The 20820-nt window shown below is 38.5% G+C and overlaps 1 protein-coding gene across 3 annotated transcripts in view; it reads left to right on the top strand.

Moving 5' to 3' along the window:
* Positions 1–20820, top strand: part of USP32 (ubiquitin specific peptidase 32) — a 212039-nt gene that overhangs the window by 115288 nt on the left and 75931 nt on the right. For all 3 annotated transcript variants that reach the window (XM_054536994.2, XM_063718751.1, XM_063718752.1), the window contains 5 exons: positions 4396–4527; positions 6324–6431; positions 9704–9819; positions 10325–10387; positions 18759–18842. In XM_054536994.2, the coding sequence (XP_054392969.2) occupies positions 4396–4527; positions 6324–6431; positions 9704–9819; positions 10325–10387; positions 18759–18842 (503 nt within the window). The remainder of the gene's footprint in view (positions 1–4395; positions 4528–6323; positions 6432–9703; positions 9820–10324; positions 10388–18758; positions 18843–20820) is intronic.

The following is a 20820-nucleotide window of genomic DNA, read 5'->3' as shown; positions in this document are numbered from 1 at the left end:
TAGCCGGGCATGGTGGCAGGTGCCTGTAATCCCAGCTACTCAGGAGGCTGAGGCAGGAGAATCGCTAGAACCTAGGAGGCAGACGTTACAGTGAGCTAAGATCACACCACTGCACTCCAGTCTGGGCAACAGAGTGAGATTCCGTCTTGGAAAAAAAAAATATCAAATGCTTTGAAGGCCCTGGAAATTTAGGGAACTTTGTTCTTATCTTTCCAGGTAACAAGAGTTACCTTGCTAAACTGACCTAACAGGAAAAAAAATAAATAAATGAAAGTTACTAGATGCCAAGGTCATGTCTGGTACTAATTGTTATCTTTTATCACAGTTAGCATTATCCTAAGAGGGGTGTGGGGGTATTTGTGTGTATGTATGTATAAAACAGCTCAACAAATAATTCTTTTTTTTGTTTGTTTGTTTTTGAGATGGAGTCTTGCTCTGTTGTCTAGGCTGGAGTGCAGTGGTGCAATCTCGGCTCACTGCAACCTCTGTCTCCCAGGTTCAAGCGATTCTCCTGCCTCAGCCTCCTGAGTAGCTGGGATTACAGGCACATGCCACCACACCTCGCTAATTTTTGTATTTTTAATAGAGATGGGGTTTCACCATGTTGTCTAGGCTGGTCTTGTACTCCTGACCTCAGGTGATCTGCCTGCCCTGGCCTCCCAAAGTGCTAGGATTACAGGCGTGAGCCACCGCGCCTGGCCAATACTTCTCATTTATTTATTAAACTTATTTATTGAGTGCTCAAAATGTGCCTGATATTATTCTGGTGTTAGACTGTAACAGGGAACAAAACATACCAGAAACTCTGCCCTCAAGCTTATGTTCTAGTTAGGGGAGATGCTCAATAAACAAAACAAATGAATAAATTTTATATTAGAGTTGATAAGTATTATGGAGTAAAGTAGAGCAGGGAAGAGGGATAGAGGAGTATTTTTGAAGGTGGTGTGGTTTGGATGGTCTGAGAATGTGACATTTGAGTAAAGATCTGAAGGAGTTGTGGGAGTAAGCCACACAGGATCATGGGGAAGTATTGAAAGGTTTTGAGGCAGAAAAGTAACATTGTTAGCCTTATTCTGTTTACATAGATACTTAACTGGTCTTCCTGCTGTCTGAAGAATGTTCTTTAATAGTCCTTTTGGTGTGGTTCTGCTAAAACACTTAGTTTGTCAAAAAAAAAAAAATCTTTACTTTGAATTTATTTTTGAAGAATATTTTCACATGATACAGAATTGGAGGTTGACAATTTTGTTTTCTTTTTCAGGACTTCTTCCCTGTTGCTTTCTGGGTTTTTTTTCTGGAGATAAATTATTATCTTGGTTCTTTTGTTTGTAATGTGTTTTTCCCCCATCTTGCTCCTTTTACGATTTTTTTCTTTATCACCAGTTTGATTATGACTTTCCTTGTTAGGGTTTTGAGTTTTCTAACACAAGGTTCATTGAACCTCTGGATCTGTGGGAATATAGTTTTCATGAATTTTAGAACGTTTTCAGCCATTATTTTTTCAGATATTTTTCTGCCTATCCCTTTCTGGGATCCCAATTGTATGTATGTTTGATATTATCTTATAGGTCACTAAAATTCTAATACGTTTTTAGCCTTTTTCCTCTTTATGCTATCATTTAGATAGTTTCTGTTGCCTGTCCTTCAAGTTCACTAATCTTTCCTGTCTAGTTTATAGTCAGCTGTTAAGTCCTCTAGGGAATTTTTTAAAATTTCAATGATTGTATTCTTCATCTTTAGTAGTTCCAGTTGATACTTTTTTATAGTTGCCATTTCTTTCCTTAGTATATGCATGTTTTTCTTTAATTCCTGAGATACTTACAATAGATATTTTAAAGCTTTGCCTGTTAATTACATCATCTGTTGTTTCTAGGTCTTTTTCTATTGACTAATTTTTTTTTTTTTTTTTTTTTTTTTGAGACTGAGTCTCGCTCTGTTGCCCCAGGCTGGAGTGCAGTGGCGCAATCTCGGCTCACTGCAGCCTCAGCCTCCTGGGTTCAAGCGATTGTCCTGCCTCAGCCTCCGGAGTAGCTGGGACTACAGGCACCCACCACCACGCCCGGCTAATTTTTGTATTTTTAGTAGAGGTTGGAGGGTTTCACCATATTGGCCAGGCTGGTCTCGAACTCCTGACCTCAAGTGATCCACCCACCTTGGCCTCCCAAAGTGCTGGGATTACAGGCATGAGCCACCACATCCAGCCCTCTATTGACTGATTTTTAATCCTGATTTTGGGTCACATTTTTCTACTACTTTCATGTTTTCTTTGGATGATAGACATTGTGGATGTTATGTAGCTGAGCATCTGGATTGTTGTCTCTCTTTAAAAAAGGAACTTGTGTTTTATTTTGATAGGCAGTTAAGTTACTTGTGGATCAGCACCATATTTTCCAGGATTGTTTGTAAGCTTTGTTGGGACAAGGTTAGAGTAGCCTTTACTCTAGAGTTAGTTTTTCTCTGTTTATTAAGTAGAGACCCTCTGGAGTTCACAAATGCTCCCAATGTCCAACAATGTGTTTCCACTTCAGCTGGTCACAACTCAGACATCTCCCAGCCCTGTATGAGCTCTAGGACTTTTTTAGCTTACAGTTTCCTAGCATCTGGGCTGGGTGTGGTGACTCATACCTGTAAGTAATCCCCACACTTTGGGAGGCCGAGGCAGACAGATCACTTGAGGCCAGGAGTTTGAGACCAGCCTGGGTGATATGGCGAAACTCCATCTCTACTAAAAATACAAAAATTAGCCAGGCATGCTGGTGCATTCCCGTTATCCCAGCTACTTGAGAAGCTGAAACACGAGAATCTCTTGAACCCAGGCGGGTGGCAGAGGTTGCAGTGAGCCAAGATCACGCCACTGCACTCCAGCCTGGGCGACAGAGCGAGATTCTGTCTCAACCACAAAGCAAAACAAATTTCCCAGCATTTGTACCTAGCCCAGCCTCATTGTATGTCACATCATGTATACACAGCTTACTATTCTGCCAAAACTCAGTAAGACACATGTGCAGATTTCTGGAGCCCTTTCTTGGCATAACTCTTTCCTCTCCAGTACTCTGTTTTGCAAATTTCAGCTACCTTACCTCCAACCTATCTTCTTAACTCAGTGAAATCTCTCTGCTTACAGTACTCATCCCTTGTTTAGGTCTGGAAAGTGACTGTGGGGAAAAAATCCAGGGCAATGAAAGGGTTCACCTTATTTGTTTCCTCTCTCTCAAGGATCACAGTTCTATGCTGCTTATTCTCTAATTTCTAGAAATAGTTTTATGTATTTTATACAGTTTTCTAGTCATTTGTGGTAGGAGGTGACGTCTGGTGCTAGTTACTCCATTATAGACAGAATTTGAAATTTCTAGATTTATATTTTAACAGGATCACTTTGGTTCCTGTGTTTAGTTGAGAATAAATGTCCTATGTATGCTTTCTAAATTTTTACTTTAGTTCCTTGGAGGAAAAACAAACACAGATAAAATGGTTTAGAGCCTATTTGCGATTTTTGATGTATATTCTGAGGAATGAGGAGAGAAAGGTGTTCATGCTTTCATGGCTTTGCTATTGCTATCACATAGGGACTCCTACTCCATCTCCTCTGTCACCACTGACTTTTTTCATTTATTCAATAAGTATTGAATGTGTAAGTCATTAATTATATTGACAGGATGAATCAGACATAGGTCCTGCCATTATGATGTTTACAGTCTAGCCAGGAGAGAAGCGACATAGAAACTTTAAATCCAAGATAGAGATTGAAAATAAACAAAAATGGCTGAGCACGGTGGCTCACACCTATAATCCCAACACTTTGGGAAGCAGAGGTGAGAGGACTGCTTGAGACCAGGAGTTTGAGACCAGCCTGACCAACATAGCGAGACCCCATCTCTACAAAAAGTTTTTTAAAAATTAGCTGGATGTGGTGGCGTGCACATGTAGTCCTAGCTACTTGGGAGGCTGAGGTGGGAAGATGGCTTGAGCCCAAGAATTTGAGGCTGCAGGGAACTATGATTGTGTCACTGCACTCCAGCTTGGGAGTGACAGAGCAAAACCTTGTCTCTTAAAAAAAAAAAAAAAAAAAGAAAAAAAATCTACAGGTAAAAGTGGTGTGGGAAACCCAAAAGAAATAGCTTAATTTTTATTTTAAATGTTGGATTTAACAGCCTACTTAAATGGGGAATTGTAGATTTCTTTTTTCTGTTTTAAAGCCTCATTTTGTTTATTTTGGTTTAATTTTCCTACCATTTTGGATATAATAAATTTCAGTTTTGTTTTTGGTCGTGATTATTTTTTAGCAATTGAATTGTGAAACTAAAATATATCTGTGGAAGATATATTATCAGGATGAACTGAACTCTTGAGAAGAGAATTCTGAGGTTTTATAATCTTTTTTGATTTGACCCTTAGTGGAGGAATCAGACATCATTGATCTTGAGAAACGCTATTGGTTATTGAAGGCTCAATCCCGGACTGGACGATTTGATTTAGAGACATTTGGCCCATTGGTTTCACCACCTATTCGTCCATCTCTAAGTGAAGGTAGGAATCATTCCATTTTCTACATGTGTTCACTGGTAAACATACCTTAGCCCATCTCATATTTGTAACCAATACATTTTAACTCTAAGAAACCATCTTCTCATATGTTTGCAGGTTTAATGGAGTGGGGAAAAACAAATGGGAATTAATATTATAGTTTGAGCTTGATATTCTACCTGTTATAACCTTGCATAAATCAGTTTAGCTCTCTGCACCCGAGCATGCTCATGTATAAACTGTGTTTGACCAAGGCAGTGGTCGTGATACTGTGTTCCAGTAAGGTGCATTAGTAGCTAGTGCCTGGAGTCATGTGGTGGCCACTGAATGGGCAGAGCTCCATGTTTCCACACATGACCTTGTCTCTTCCTCCAGTAGGGTGCCTCTACTTTTTTTCTTTTACATAAGAAGATTCCATTGCTGTATTCTCCCCTCCAAAAAAAGATAAAGAAACTATTGGACTAGACCATCTCTGAGGTGCTCTCTAGCTCTAAACTTAGTGCTGTTACTTTTTTTTTTTTTTTTTTGAGGCAGAGTTTCGCTCTTGTTGCCCAGGCTGGAGTGCAATGGCGCCATCTCGGCTCACTGCAACCTGTGCCTCCTGGGTTCAAGCGATTCTCCTATCTCAGCCTCCTAAGTAGCTGGGATTACAGGAATGTGCCACCATGCCCAGCTAATTTTGTGTTTTTAGTAGAGACAGGGTTTCTCCATATTGGTCAGGCTGGTCTTGAACCCCTGATCTCAGGTGATCCGCCCACCTCAGCCTCCCAAAGTGCTGGGATTACAGGCGTGAGCCACTGCGCCCAGCCTGCTGTTACTTTTTTAAAAATAAAGAGTACAAAAAATAATTGTGAACACATCATAAAAATCATATTTTGAATATGAATACTTGGGTTCTGCTTCCAGCTCTCACCTTTTAAAACTTATGTTTGGCAAATCATGTAATCTTCTCTGAGCTGTAGTTTTCTGATCCCTAAACTGAGGGCACTGCGTTAGATTCTTGGAATATACTATCTGTATTCTTCAAATTTCTAGAGTACTTCGGAAGTACTTGTCAGGGGAGCCAGGGCAGATAGGGCTCTGGGTTTCTACCTACTTCAACAACAGTGCATTGTGTTTTTACCTTTTTAGAATTGGGATCGATGTATCATTTCATTTGAAAACAAAATTATTTCATTTCTTTTTTTTACAAAATGTTTGAAAACCACAGGATTAGATTATAAATTTCCTTTGTGAAATTTAAAATATTCATGTATAAAAGATTAAACAGTACAAAGAGACACTGTAGTAGAGAATTTCTTTCTCTTATGTTGCATAGTGTATCTTCCTTTGCCTCATGAAAGAGCTTTATGGGAGCTTATCAATGATACCATAGTGTATCTTTGAGTATTCATTTAATAAGCAGTTCAGTTTTTCTTTCTTTTTTCCCTTTTTCTTCTTAGTCTTTCTAAGTAAGGATAATTGTTGTAATTTCTGACCTTTTTTTGGTTTTTAATTTTTATTTATTGACTTCAAAAATATATAGTCATTTTAGCCATTAAAAATGATGTAAGATAAATATAGATGGACATAACCAAACACTAAAGGATTGTAATGTATTTTCTGCCATGATCACAAGTTTCAGTTATAATTATACCAAGAGGAAAGAGATACTTCCTGAAACATTAGGAACTACTAATAAACTTAAAAAAAAAATTCAGTCAGTTTATGGGAAAGAGTCATTCCTCCTTTTGTAAACATGTCATTATTAACATTAGGAAGCTTCGCTGTGATTTATGGCGTCTCTTCCTATTTTACAGGTTTGTTTAATGCTTTTGATGAAAATCGTGACAATCACATAGATTTTAAGGAGATATCCTGTGGGTTATCAGCCTGTTGCAGGGGACCCCTGGCTGAAAGACAAAAATGTAAGTGTGTTAAGCATTGTCAAAAAATTGCAAACTATGTAGAGAGAAAATCAGTTTTCATCAATGTAAAATTATCTATGGATTAAGGCTTGAATTTTTATAACTTTGTCAGATTAGCAAATATTAATCTCATTAGGGTTTTACTGAGGTCACTCTAAGGAATCAATCACCTCTTCTTTTTTACTATGGAATAGTTTGGGATCTTTGCTATTAACAATGGGGTTGATTTTCCTGAAGAATTTGTAATTCATGATAAATGAATCAGATCAGCTATGATGTAATCGAAAATTTTAAACATTTAGGAAATATTTTTCTGGTAGAATTTTGTGTCTTACATAAGTTGAGGCATAACTCATTTTCCATCCACTGGCACAGATTAATATTTCATTGGCAAAAGAAAATTTATGGTCAAAACTAATTTTATTGAATACTAAAATGATCTTTTTTAACCTAACTAAAATGTTGTAGCATAATTTGTAAGCATAAATACATTCCATTATTAAATCTTAACCATATTTGTAAAAATGCAGGCATTTACATTTAATTGGAACCTAACTCAAATGTGTTTACTGGGGTCATTATCTCTACGTCTTTCTAAAATAAATCTTCCCAAATGTTGCGTATTTTGGGTGTAGTGTTCAATATTTTTATCGTATTTAGTACTGTTGTACTATGATGCGCTCAATTGATTTAATAGTCATAATTCTATTATGAAGGTATATGAAATAATTTTTGAACTAAAAATTCAAATCTCTTTTTTTATTCCCTGTTGTTATACCACTATTTCAAACTGGCTTGGTTGTTTCCATTACAATTTACTGTTAGATGAGGAAGCTAAAATCTTTTTTTTTTTTTTTTTGAGACAGGGTCTTGTTCTGTTGCCCAAGTTGGAGTCCAGTGCAGTGGTGTGATCGTAGCTCACTGTAACCCTGAACTTCTGGGCTCAATGGATCCTCCCATCCTAGCCTCCTAGGTAGCTGGGACTACAGGCATGTACCACCATGCCTGGCTAATTTTTTTTTTAATAGAGATAGTGTCTGGGCAACACAATGTTGCCCAGGCTAGTCTCGAACCTCTGGCCTTAAATGATCCGCCCACCTCAGCCTCCCAAAGTGTTGGGGTTATAGACATGAGCCTCCATGCCCAGCTCTGCATTTCCATTGAAGTTAATTGTTGTCTTAAAAAAATTTTGTTTTAATTTCTTTTTTTGCTGATGAATTAATGGAAGTTAAACTAGAATGATTCATTTGGAGTTAAATAGCAAAGCACTGGTGTTCTAATTCTTAGCATGTTGTGTTTGAATTTCATTAAAGAGTTAAAATTGTTGGCTGGGCATGGTTGCTCACGCCTGTAATCCCAGCACTTTGGGAGGCCGAGGCAGGTGGATCACCTGAGGTCAGGAGTTCCAGACCAGCCTGGTCAACATGGCGAAACCCAGTCTCTACTAAAAATACAAAAATTAACTGGGTGCAGTGGCAGGCATCTGTAATCCCAGGTACTTGGGAGGCTGAGGCAGGAGAATTGCTTGAACCTGGGAGGTGGAGGTTGCAGTGAGCCAAGACTGTGCCATTGCACTCCAGCCTGGGAGACAGCAAGACTCTGTCTCAAAAAAAAAAAAAGGCCTGGCGCGGTGGCTCACACCTATAATCCCAGCACTTTGGGAGGCCGAGGCAGGCGGATCACAAGGTCAGGAGTTCAAGATCAGCCTGGCCAATATGGTGAAACCCTGTCTCTACTAGAAATGCAAAAGTTAGCCGGGCGTGGTGGTGGATGCCTATAGTCCCAGCTACCCAGAAGGCTGAGGCAGGAGAATCGCTTGAACCCAGGAGGCGGAGGTTGCAGTGAGCTGAGAACTGCACTCCAGCCTGGGTGACAGAGCGAGATGCCATCTCAAAAAAAAAGAAAAAAAAAGAGTTAAAATTGTTTTTGACAAAAGAAGATTGAATGTACATTAGTTATACTGGAAAGGTAACATGGAAGTGTACTGTCTTTATATCAGCTTATGATTCTTGATATAAATAGGATTTTTTTTTTTTTTTTTTTTTGAGACAAAGTCTCGCACTGTTGCTTGGGCTGGAGTGCAGGGGCACGATCTTGGCTCACTGCAATCTCATTTTTAGTAGAGACGGGATTTCACCATGTTGGCCAGGCTTGTCTCGAACTCCTGACCTCGTGATTCGCCCGCCTCGGCCTCCCAAAGTACTGGGATTGCAGGCGTGAGCCACCATGCCCAGCCGTAAATAGGATATTTTAAGCAAGCAAACAACTCTGCTGGCCTGGCGCCGTGGATCATTCCTGTAATCTTAGCACTTTGGGAGGCCGAGGCCGGTGGATCACTTGAGGTGAGGAGTTTGAGACCAGCCTGGCCAACGTGGTGAAATCCTGTCTCTACTAAAAATACAAAAATTGGCCGGGCACAGTGGCTCATGCCTGTAATCCCAGCACTTTGGGAGGCTGAGATGGGCTGATCACAAGGTCAGAAGATCAAGACCATCCTGGCTAACACAGTGAAACCCCGTCTCTACTAAAAATACAAAAAATTAGCCAGGCATGGTGGCGCGTGCCTATAGTCCTAGCTTCTCAGAGGCTGAGGCAGGAGAATTGCTTGAACCCAGGAGGCAGAGGTTGCAGTGACCCGAGATCATCCTACTGCACTCCAGCCTGGGCAACAGAGTGAGACTCCATCTCAAAAAAAAAAAAAAAAAAAATTACCTGGGTGTTGTGGTGTGCTCCTGTAATCCCAGCTACTTGGGAGGCTGAGGCAGGAGAATTATTTGAACTCGGGAGGCAGAGGTTGCAGTGAACCGAGATCATGCCACTGCACTCTAGCCTGGGCGACAGAGCAAGACTCCATCTCCAACAAACAAAACAAAGAACAAGAAACAACTCTGCAATGATCAATTTTGAATATTAGAAATTAACCTAGGGGCTTGCATTACTTCTTAAAAACTTATAAGGTATTGTAATATTTATTGTATAGTAACTTCGCCCTTTCTTGTCAGTTTGTAAGGCATTTAGCTTTAGATTTGGCTGAAGGGTAGGGTCTTATATCTGAATAATGATTTAGAGATATAGAGTCATGATATGCAGGAAGTCCTACAAGTTCTGAGGACTATAATGACATAATATAGTTTATTACAGATGAGAACTGTTCCAGAATGCATATACTTGCTTAAAAAACTAAGTAATTATACAAGGGCAACTTGTAGTAAAATATATTATACTTCAGAATACAAAAATAATTTTCCTCCCTAAGAGTTTCTTTTCATTAGTTTGCTTCAAGGTATTTGATGTTGACCGTGACGGAGTTCTCTCCAGGGTTGAACTGAGAGACATGGTGTTTGCACTTTTAGAAGTCTGGAAGGACAACCGCACTGATGATATTCCTGTAAGTTATGATTGTGTATGACTTGTTGCATACAAACTTCCAACGGGAAATTGGAGGGAATCATTTTCTTTAAAAGCATAAAATAATTTGTTACTGCTTTTAGTTACTATATTATGCCACTCAAAATATTTATAGCTGAAGATGCAAAATTGGGAAGAGAGTTTGGCTTAGAAAATCTTAAACTGAACTATGTAAAATAAGAATGAAACCATAGGAAAGTTATCTTAATTTTTAATCATATATGAGAATCTATCTATGGTAATTATAAAAATACTTGAGCAAGGCCGGGCGCAGTAGTTCTCACCTGGAATCTCCGCACTTTGGGAGGCCAGGGCTGGAGGATCACTTTAGCCCAGGAGTTTGAGATAATCCTGGGCAACATAAGGAGACCCCATCTCTACAAGAAAAACAAAACAAATCTTGCTCAATATACTTTAGCCATTGAATAACAAAATGAAAAGTATATTCACTGTTTTCTAATTACTCCTTTGGGTTGTTTTTAAAGGAATTACATATGGATCTCTCTGACATTGTAGAAGGCATATTGAATGCACATGACACCACAAAGGTGAGTCTAGATAGAACTAATTAATCTTTTTCTAAAAATATCATGTACTCCATTTGGGATGTATCGCTTATATACATGCTTGAATCTCTTCGGCATCCTCCCTACCAAGTACTTATCTGGACCTGTGGGTAAAACACCTACAAGTTATCTCCAAAGAGAGCCATTCCATCTTTAAGCAACTCTGAAACTGTATGTGAAAACATTTATTATAAGCTAGGCATTTTATAAGAATTATGTAGACACAGCCCTTGACAACTATAGCCTATCATCTGTATTTCTTCTATTTGACTAAGTTGTGGTAAGGCTAACCTTATATTGAGCAAAAGAAGTCAAACAAAAAAGAATATATACTGTATGATTCCATTTATATGAAGTTGAAGAACACAGAAGCAAAACTAACAAATAGTGATAGAAGTTGGAATAGTGATTTCAGGGGTGTGCAGATTAATTGGGAACAACCATAAGGATATCTGAGATGATGGAAATATTTTTTTCCTCTTAATCTGGCAGTACATGTATTCTCTCTCTCTCTCTCTTTTTTTTTTTTTTTTGACAGAGTCTTGCTCTGTCACCCAGGCTGGAGTGCACTGGCAGGATCTCAGCTCACTGCCACCTCTGCCTCCTGGCTTCAAGTGATTTTCTTGCCTCAGCCTCCAAAGTAGCTGGGACTGCAGGTGTGTACCACCATGTCGGCTAATTTTTTTGTATTTTTAGAGTAGAGATGGGGTTTCGTTATGTTGGCCAGGCTGGTCTCAAACCCCTGGCCTCCAGTGATCTGCCTGCCTTGGCCTCCCAAAGTGCTGGGATTACAGGCGTGAGCCACTGCGCCTGGCCGTACATCTATTCTTTTAAGAAATTTCTTCTTTTGTTTTTTTTTGGTCTGTTTGTTTGTTTGGAGACAGGCTCTTGCTCTATTGCCCAGGCTAGAATGCAGTGGTGGGATCTTGGCTCACTGCAGCCTCGACCTCCTGGGTACAAGCAATCCTCCTGCCTCAGCCTTGCGAGTAGCTGAGACTATAGGTGTGCACCACCATGCCCAGCTAATTTTTTTTTTTTTTTTTTTTTTTTTGTAGAGACGAGGTCTCGCCATGTTTCCCAGGCTGGTTGCAAACTCCTGGGCTCAAGCAGTCCTGCCTCAGCCTCCCAAAGTGCTGGGATTACAGGCATGAGCCACTGTGCTGGCCTAAAAAATTTTTTTAAATGGTTGTGGTAAGGACCTCACCTGTGTCCTTTAGTGGTAGCCAGAATAAGCATGTAACAGCAAAAATAAACATGTACTTTATAAATTAAAAAAAAATCCTTGACTTATTTAGTTTGGTAACATTTATTAGTAATGTTATCATAATAGATTTACTCCTATAGCTTATATTACTATGATGTCTATGTGTCCCTGTGAAATTGAAAATAAATTACCTGTATGAGACACATTTGCTTAAATTTGAGTCTTTCTACTGAAGCATTGACATGTACCAAGTAGCAGACTGGTAGGATCTACACCACAATGGTGTTATTAAATAGAGGTTTAGAATAAATAAAGAACATCAGTTTTTTTTCTTTCTTCAATCACAATTTCAGAAGAAATTGTTAATGGCCCTATTAACTGATTCTCAATAGAAACAAACAATAGAAATGAGTTTCAGGCTAGAGCTTCAACAATTCAGTCCCCTTCTTTCTCCTCTCTGCCAGAAACTAAGGTATCGACTTCTATTTGGTGTGTATGAGAACAAAAACCAGGAAAAGTTTCTGTTAGAAAATGCCTTGTGTAGAGATAACATTTTGAACACCTTTTTTCTAAGTGTTTCATAAGTATGTAGGTATTTTTGCTGTCGCCTTTTATGTAAGATGGAGTTTGTAGTATACAGGTAAAGATAGACAAGTGTGATGAGGGCTATGTTAGAAGTTGAGGCTGGGCATGGTGGTTCTCATCTGTAATCACAGCACTTTGGAAGGCTGAGGTGGGAGAATCACTTGAGCCCAGGAGCTCTCAACCAGCCTGGGTAACATAACGAGACTCTATCTCTAAAAAAAAGAAAAAACGTAGCCAGGCATAGTAGCACATGTCTATAGTTCCAGCTACAAGGGAGGCTGAGGCAAGAGGATCATTTGAGCATGGGAGGTCAAGGCTGCAGTGAGCCATGATTATACCACTGCACTACAGCCTGAGCAACAGAATGAGAACTTGTCTGGAAAAAAAAAAGGTTAGCACCAAGTATTATGGTGGGAGGATAGAAAGGGAATCATGTAAATTGAACTTCGAAAGTCCAGAAGATTTCTGCTGGGATGTGGCACTTTAATAATTAGTTAATTATGGTTAACAGAAGTAAAAAGTTGAAAGGTGGTCTCGAACTCCTGACCTCAGGTGATCCGCCCACTGTGGCCTCCCAAAGTGCTGGGATTACAGGCGTGAGCCACCATGCCCAACTTATATGACTTATTTGTAAATGTCCTCCATTTAAATGTGGCCCTGATTTTCAAAACAGTGTCAGCTGATCACTTGCTCTGTTCTACTTGAATCTTTGGAGGTTTCTCCATCATTTGGTATAAAGTTCAACTCCTGAGTTTTGTACCCAAGGCCCTTCAAGATACGGCTCCAATCCAGGTCTACAGCCTTCAATATATGAATCTGTTATTCCAGCCACATCAGAATATTTGCAGTTCTAAGACTATACAGGATGTTTTACTGTACAGTCCTATACAGTAATAATGTCTTCTATTCTACCCCTGATGTGGCAGAGCTTGCAGTTCTTCTGGGTTTTTTTTTTTGTTTTAAGAATTAAAATTTTAGTTATTCTCAATGGATGTTAGAGGGGAAGATATACTATTCTGACTACTATCAAGTGTAGGAGAAATTTATATGTATTGTGTGTGTTCTATATTTAAAAATTGAATAATACTGTATAAGCCATTATGCAATAATTTTTTTCTGAATTTTACTAAATCTGTATATAATTTTCTATCTAGCATATGAAAGATGCTTAGTAAATAAATGTTTACTTCATAAACTTAGTAAAATGTTTACTAAGCATCTTTCATATGCTAGATAGAAAATTATATATAGACTAACTTAGTCTTTTTATCCTCTGCATAGTATTCCATCATGATTATGCTGTGATTTATTCCTGTATCTTTTTTTTTTTTTTTTTTTTTTAAAGTCTTGCTCTTGTCACCCAGGCTGGAGTGTAATAGCGCAATTTTGGCTCACTGCAACCTCCGCCTCCTGGGTTCAAATGATTCTCGTGCCTCAGCCTCCGGAATAGCTGGGATTACAGGCGCCCGCCACCACACCCAGCTAATTTTTTTGTATTTTTAGTAGAGACTAGGTTTCACCATGTTGGCCAGGCTGGTCTCGAACTCCTGACCTCAGGTGATCCACCTGCCTCGGCCTCCCAAAGTGCTGGGATTACAGGCGTGAGCCACCGTACCCGGCCTATTCCTGTATCTTAAAACCATATTGCTATAGCCAAAAAGTCATTTTCAAAGGCAAGAGGAATACTAATGACAGATGGTTATCAAGTAATTGACGGTTCTGATAGCATTGTAATATGAACAACAGGTCTCTTAAGTCAAAGATCCTTTTGTTGATAATGTATTACAGTTCCAGATGCCTTTAACTTCTTGTACAGTTAGTACTCACTTAATGTTGTCTTTAGGTTCTTGGAAACTGCAACTTTAAGTGAAAGGGTATAGAACGAAACTAATTTTACCATAGGCAAACAAGTTAAGTTCCTACAGCATATTTCTAGTCACAAAAATATCACCAAACTTCTAAATAAAGACCCCGAGCACTTCTAATATTAAGCTTGGAAATAAATGTGAACTATAAACAGATCTAAGAAAGATTGATAAAAACAAGATAATTATTTACCCAGTTTTTGGTGAATTAGTGAGTGACAGCAGCAGTCATAGTAGTGATGGGTTAAATCAAGGGATAAATTTGCAAGAAGAAAATTATAAGGAACACCTCCTACCACCTTGCAGTTCAAAAACTAACAATAACAAATATGGGAGGCTCATTGAGTACTTTCTCAGCATATCATTTATTATCATGCATTTGTATGATCATTGCATACTTGTTATTTTATGGTAATTTGCATTCATTTCCAACCCACTTATTCCAGTTCAGGTTAGTGGCTGGCCAGAGCCTATCCCTGCAGCTCAGGGTACAAGACAGGAACCAACCTTGGACAAGCCTCCATCCCATTGAAGGGCGCACTCACACGTATATCCACACTCAGTCATACTGGGACAATTTATTATTTTTTCATTTTTTTGTTTTTTTACATCACAACATTGTTACGTGAATTGTTTACAATACAAACAAAAAGGGCATATATGCTATATATGAATACAGCTCAGTGCAAAATAGTGACTTCTTCTCTTTAAAAGGCCATGATTCCTATTTCTAGTAAACTAAAGAGACCGCAGGTTGGTCTTTATCTTCTCAGTGTTGCCTAGAAATGATCTGTAAATGCATCTTCCTCCTGCTACTTATCATAAAATGTATAAAGGGAGCTAAAGGAAAGCTTCCTTGCTGGTTCCTACCATGTGAAAGATGCTATATTCTATTTTAGCAGGGCCAATATGTGGAAAATACCTAAATTTAAGTGTTATTACAAAAATGAAGCAATAATGAGATTCTGGCTAAAGGGGCCACTAAATAAGAATAATATATATTTAAAGGATTGTGTAAAAAAGTAGTTCTAGGTGCACTGTAAGCATATAGGGTTTTTTTTCCCATGTGTATTTTTAAAGAATTGAAGGGTCAAAAAATAGGGTCACCTGTGTTAGACTAATTTACCTTATTGTATATGCTGCATCAGATGGAACTTTTGCATTATAGTTATCATAGAGAAGCATGGTTTGCCTCATATTATGGCAATTTATCTTCAATCAAAACCTTCCAGAGTCATTTCATTTTGGAATGTCCTGTAAACATTCAAACTGCCAGAATAAGACTGTACAACAGCGAAGTATTCTCCTGCATTAAATTGAAGATATCTGTTTAATTTTTTAAAAAGGAAAAGAAAATGTAGGAAAAGTACTTAGAGCTATTACTTTCTAAATATACAACACCCTACAATTCAAGGCATCTTAATCTCCATCAGGATCAACAACAAAGTCATTTTTGTCATGCTGTTAAATCCATCATAGTGGCTGATGCAGACTGGTCAAAGGGATCCAACAAACACTGATGTCTATAATGGCATATTGGCAACTAATATGTAACTCTTGGTCAGTAGAGAGTTTAAAAGACCTTCCCTTTCTTCTTGATCTTTGCCAAGGTTCTTGAAGAGTTCTGATGTTCTAAAATACATTGTTGAGCTTCCCAGTTTGCTTACTCATCCTCAAACTGACAACAGTTTTTCTCTTAATTCTTTTTCCTGTGCTTCCAAATTGTTTTTTATTTGCATTAAATGAACGTAATGTTCATTTATCATTTGCATCATTTCATGTTTTTCATTTGCATCATTTCATGGCACTGTTGGAGCTCAACTTCAGAGTCCCTCAGGTTTTGAACTACTTACTCGCCTTCATCTCAAATACCTGCTCTGTCTTGATCTCCATCTTCTTCATCTTATCTACTTGCTCCCTTTTTTCTTCTTCCATTTGTGCCAGAGGAAGACTCTTAGTAAGCTGCCATTTATTCTGTTATTGAAATTGTGCCCTAAAGAGTTAAGGAAACCAATGACTATATTCTTGGGCTTACAGGATAGCAGCTAAGAAAAAAAACAACTTAGTAAAAAGCTGAAACTGAAACTGTTCCCCAAAGAGTAAGAAACCGATAACCAACAGAACTCCTTGAGTTTGCAGAATAGCAGATTGAAGGAAAAAAAACACCAAAAAGCTGGCCTGTGTGGTGGCTCTTGCCTGTGTAATCCCAGCACTTTGGGAGGCCAAGGTAGGAGGATTGCCTAAGGCCAGGAGTTCAAGACCAGCCTAGGCAACATAACTAGACCTTGTGTTTCTGTGTTTTTCTCTTTTTTTAAGCCAGTTTTGGTAACCTGTGCCTGTAGTCAGGAGGCTGAGGCTGGAGGATCCCTTGAACCTAGGAGTCTGGGACTGCAGTGAGCTGTGATCTCACCACTGCACTCCAGCCTGGGTGATAGAGTGAGACCCTGTGTCTTTTTTAGAAAACAAAATAAAATAAATAACAACTTGCTGAAATGCTAACTCTCTCTCCACTGTGAGATTTTAAAAACTGGCTGAATTGGCTAGAACCAATATGGCTAGCTAGAGTTTACACAGAACGAGCTTGCTAATTCCCATTGTGTGTTTCATACTGACTCCCCCCAATTTGCACATGTGATCCATGAAGTAACATGAAGAAATAACTGTGCATGCCCAAGGACTTTCCAGTCCTCTCCTTCTACCAGTCACCTGCCAATCTCAGAATCCACCCTATAAGGCTTTTTTAATAAAATTATTGCCTTAAAACTAGCACAGGGAGACAGACTTGAGCTGGACTCCCATCTCCTTTTTGGTTGACCTGTAATGAAAACCTTTGCTTTTCTCAAAAACCCAACATCATAGTATTGGCTTCTATCTCATCAGGCAGCAAGCCTCCTTTGCTTGGTAACGTTATCAACTCCATTATGTCACAGCTGCCAGTTTTCTGCTTCTGTAGTTCTTCATTATTAGTAACATCTTTCAAGTTCTGCATGTGTGTTCTTATCAATATATTTCTTAGAATGATGAAATCACATTGTTGGTCAGTGTCTTTTATTCTATGGGAAGGACCTGGATACTCTGGAGAATACAAATCTGTGAGGAATAATAAGTTGATTAATGTTGACTGGCCCAATCCAGAATTCACCTATAAGTGTGAATTCAAACCCTCTCTTCACCAATTTTTTGTATACTTGATTTGGGAGATTGGCAGATCTTACATAGCCTTTGAGGTTCTTCTGTTGCCGTGGTGCAGGCATTGATGTTCCTCTCCTCACAGCAACAGATACCACACTGTAGTGGGACAATTTGAACACTCCTGTTAACCTAACGTGTATGTCTTTGGGATGTGGGAGGAAACCGGAGTACCTGGAGAAAATTCATGCAGACATGGAAAGAATATGCAAACTCCACACAGATAGTGGCCCCAGCTGGGAATCCATTTTTTTCCCCATTAACATTATAATAAAATGATATTGAATGAAACATTATTCAAGGACCTCTGCTGTACTGATTTGGGTGGAAAAAAAACAAAAACCTTATCACAGCACTTCCTCTGCTGTAAGTGAACAGGACAATTTTTTGAAAAGTGATCATGATAAGAAAGATTCTGTGATTCAGTGTTAGTCATAATCTAGTGATTTGCCTACCTCTCTCCCTGCCTTCTACTTTTTGAATGTGAACTTTTTTGAAAAAACAAAAATGAGTTTTTGTTTTTCTTCCTTTCCCTTTAGCTTATTTCTCTACTCTGATTTGGAGGATTTTGTTTATTATTTTTTTTCAAAGAGATGGTGTCTTGCTATGTTGCCCAGGCTGGACTCATGCTCCTGGGCTCAAGTGATCCTCTTGCCTCAGCCTCTGGAGAAGCTGGGACTACAGGCACATGCCACCATGCCCAGTGATTTTTCTATTAAATCTCTCACATGTCTGTTGTTTGATTATAAGACAGTTGATCTATACACTTCGGTGATTCTGCAAGTCAATATTTTTTTCTCTTTAGAGAACAATATGTGTATATATTTTCCTTGTTATTAGTGCAGACTGCCACCAATATATTTGAGGCATAAAAGGAAGTGAGGACAAATAATGTTACTAGAACATCTTTGTTGATTTAGTTATCTAAACCTTTTAAAGAAAATGGGCAGTATTTCTTACTGTGTTGATAAAATTCACAGATATTTAGTGAATTTTACCAACCATATATGATTAAACCATATATGTTTGCATTACCACAAATTGTAAAATTTTGCTATTGAATGCATTTAGGGAAACATACAGGAATGAACTTGAACTAGTTTACCTTCTGCATTGTAGAGGAGTTAGGAAAGTAAAGAGGAAGAAATTGCTTTTCTGTGTTAGTCAACATTTAGATCATGGCAGGTGCCTGTAATCCTGGCACTTTGGGAGGCCAAGGCAGATGGATCACGAGGTCAGGAGTTCAAGACCAGCCTGGCCAACATAGTGAAACCCCGTTTCTACTGAAAAATACAAAAACTTAGCCAGGCATGGTGGCGGGCACCTGTAATTTCAGCTACTTGGGAGACTGAGGCAGGAGAATCACTTGCACCCAGGAGGCCGAGGTTTCAGTGAGCCAAGATCGTGCCATTGCACTCCAGCCCAGGCAACAGTGTGAGACTCTGTCTCAAAAAAAAAAAGAAAAAAAGAAAAAAAGAAGATATTCCTAACACGAGTGTCTCTGTTTCAGTTCGGTCATCTTACTCTGGAAGACTATCAGATCTGGAGTGTGAAAAATGTTCTTGCCAATGAGTTTCTGAACCTCCTTTTCCAGGTATGTTTAAGGTAAATGACAGCAACAGAGGGTGGTAGTACCAGTCCTTCTACATCTTTTCCATCATATAGTAGCCAGAGTTGTTGTATCTAGGCTGCAAAACCGTATATTATTTAAAAAAAAACAAAAAAAACTACATTACCCATCTGAAAGATGGGTGCTTGCTGAAGTTTCTCAAAATCGTGACGTGGGAAATAGGAAAGTGGGTTGTAGATTATTATAACTCATTATAGAGCAGTACATAGACATATAGAGAATAAGTTGCAAAAGCCATCATAATTTGCTAGTTTCTTCATTATTGTCTTTTTAAAAGAGCTTCCTTGTAATAAGACTGACCAGGAGAATTTTTTTAAAAGAAAATAAATAAATAAAAGCCCTTCCTAATAAGTAAGGCAGTATGACCAGAAAGATGAATCATAAGGAGGTAGCTATACATTTTTCTTTTATTATTATTATTATTATTATTATTTTTAATTTTGAGATAGCATCTCGCTCTGTCATGCAGGCTGGAGTACTGTGGTGCAAGCATGGCTCACTGCAGCCTTGACTGCGCAGACTCAGGTGATTCTCTTTCCTCAGCCTCCCAAGTAGCTGGGACTACAGGCATGTGCCACCACGCCTGGCTAATTTTGTATTTTTTGTAGAGACAGGTCCTGCTATGTTGCCCAGGCTGGTATTAAACTCCTAGGCTCAAGTAGTTCTCCTGTCTCAGCCTCCCAAAGTGCTGCAATTACAGGAGTGAACCACCATACCCACCCCAAGTTTTTCAAAGTATACAATCTTTCTGGTTAAGAGATCATTGAAGGTATGAGGCTGTTCCCTAATTTTTATTCTTTAGAAGGTCCAAAAAAGATTAAGTGGGAAGGAAAGAAGGAAAGCTACCAGAAGTGAACACTAAGTCACAGAGCTTGCCAAATTTTAACTATTGTCGTAGTTAAACTAATTCCCTTGCTCTGATTTTTAAAAATAATTTATATTTTCCCATTTTTATAGTTATTCATAAATATTTAACTTGATTTAATAGTGGGTATTTTAGTTTCTTCTTATTTTCCTTTCACCACTGTGAAGGTCAGAATGGTTTAGTATGTTTATACGTATCATGATCTACCATTTTAAATAAAGAATAACTTGTCTGCAACACATCTATGTTGGAATAAATAGAAATTGGTCTCTTCTTGAGAGCTAATGACTAAGTTTTATGTATTTAAAACATATATAGTCTGATAGGCCTGTAAATCAATTATTTGCTTTATTACAAGTTATAATTTTCAGCATAGATTCAAGTTGATAGCTTTATAAAATATATATGAAAATAATATAGATCACCACTATAAACACAACAGAATTGCTTGGTAACGTGAAAACGGGTCAACTATTTTTTATTTTTTATTTATTTATTTATTTAGAGACAGAGTCTTGCTCTGTCGCCCAGGCTGGAGTGCAGTGGCGGGATCTGGGCTTATTGCAACTTCTATCTCTCAGGTTCAAGTGATTCTCCTGCCTCAGCCTCCTGAGTAGCTGGGATTACAGGCATGTGCCACCACCCCCAGCTAATTTTTGTATTTTTAGTAGAGACGAGGTTTCACCATGTTGGCCAGGCTGGTCTCAAACTCCTGGCCTCTAGTGATCTGCCCGCCTCAGCCTCCCAAAGTGCTAGGATTATAGGTATGAGCCACCAAGCCTGGCCTGGTCAACTATTTTTATCTCATTTAAAATAATATCTTCAGTAGTGGGTTCTGTAGGCTTTTTTTTTTTTTTAATTAAACTATTGTTACTTTTTAAAATAACAATCACATGTTCAGTGTATGAACTTTTTGTATGAACAGTACATGAACACATTCAATGTATTGCTCATGTACAGTTGACAGTTCATATACTGTTTGTACACGAACATATTCAGTGTACTCTTTATCTCATATTCAGTGTATGAACATTTTGGTCACTTAAGTTTGTGTCTGAGTCATCTTGTAGCTCTCAC

This window comes from Pongo abelii, chromosome 19, assembly GCF_028885655.2.
Source record: "Pongo abelii isolate AG06213 chromosome 19, NHGRI_mPonAbe1-v2.0_pri, whole genome shotgun sequence".
In the NCBI taxonomy this organism is placed as follows: Eukaryota; Metazoa; Chordata; class Mammalia; order Primates; family Hominidae; genus Pongo; species Pongo abelii.
The sequence above is the reverse complement of the archived record's forward strand: the minus strand, read 5'-3'. Positions and strand labels throughout refer to the sequence as shown.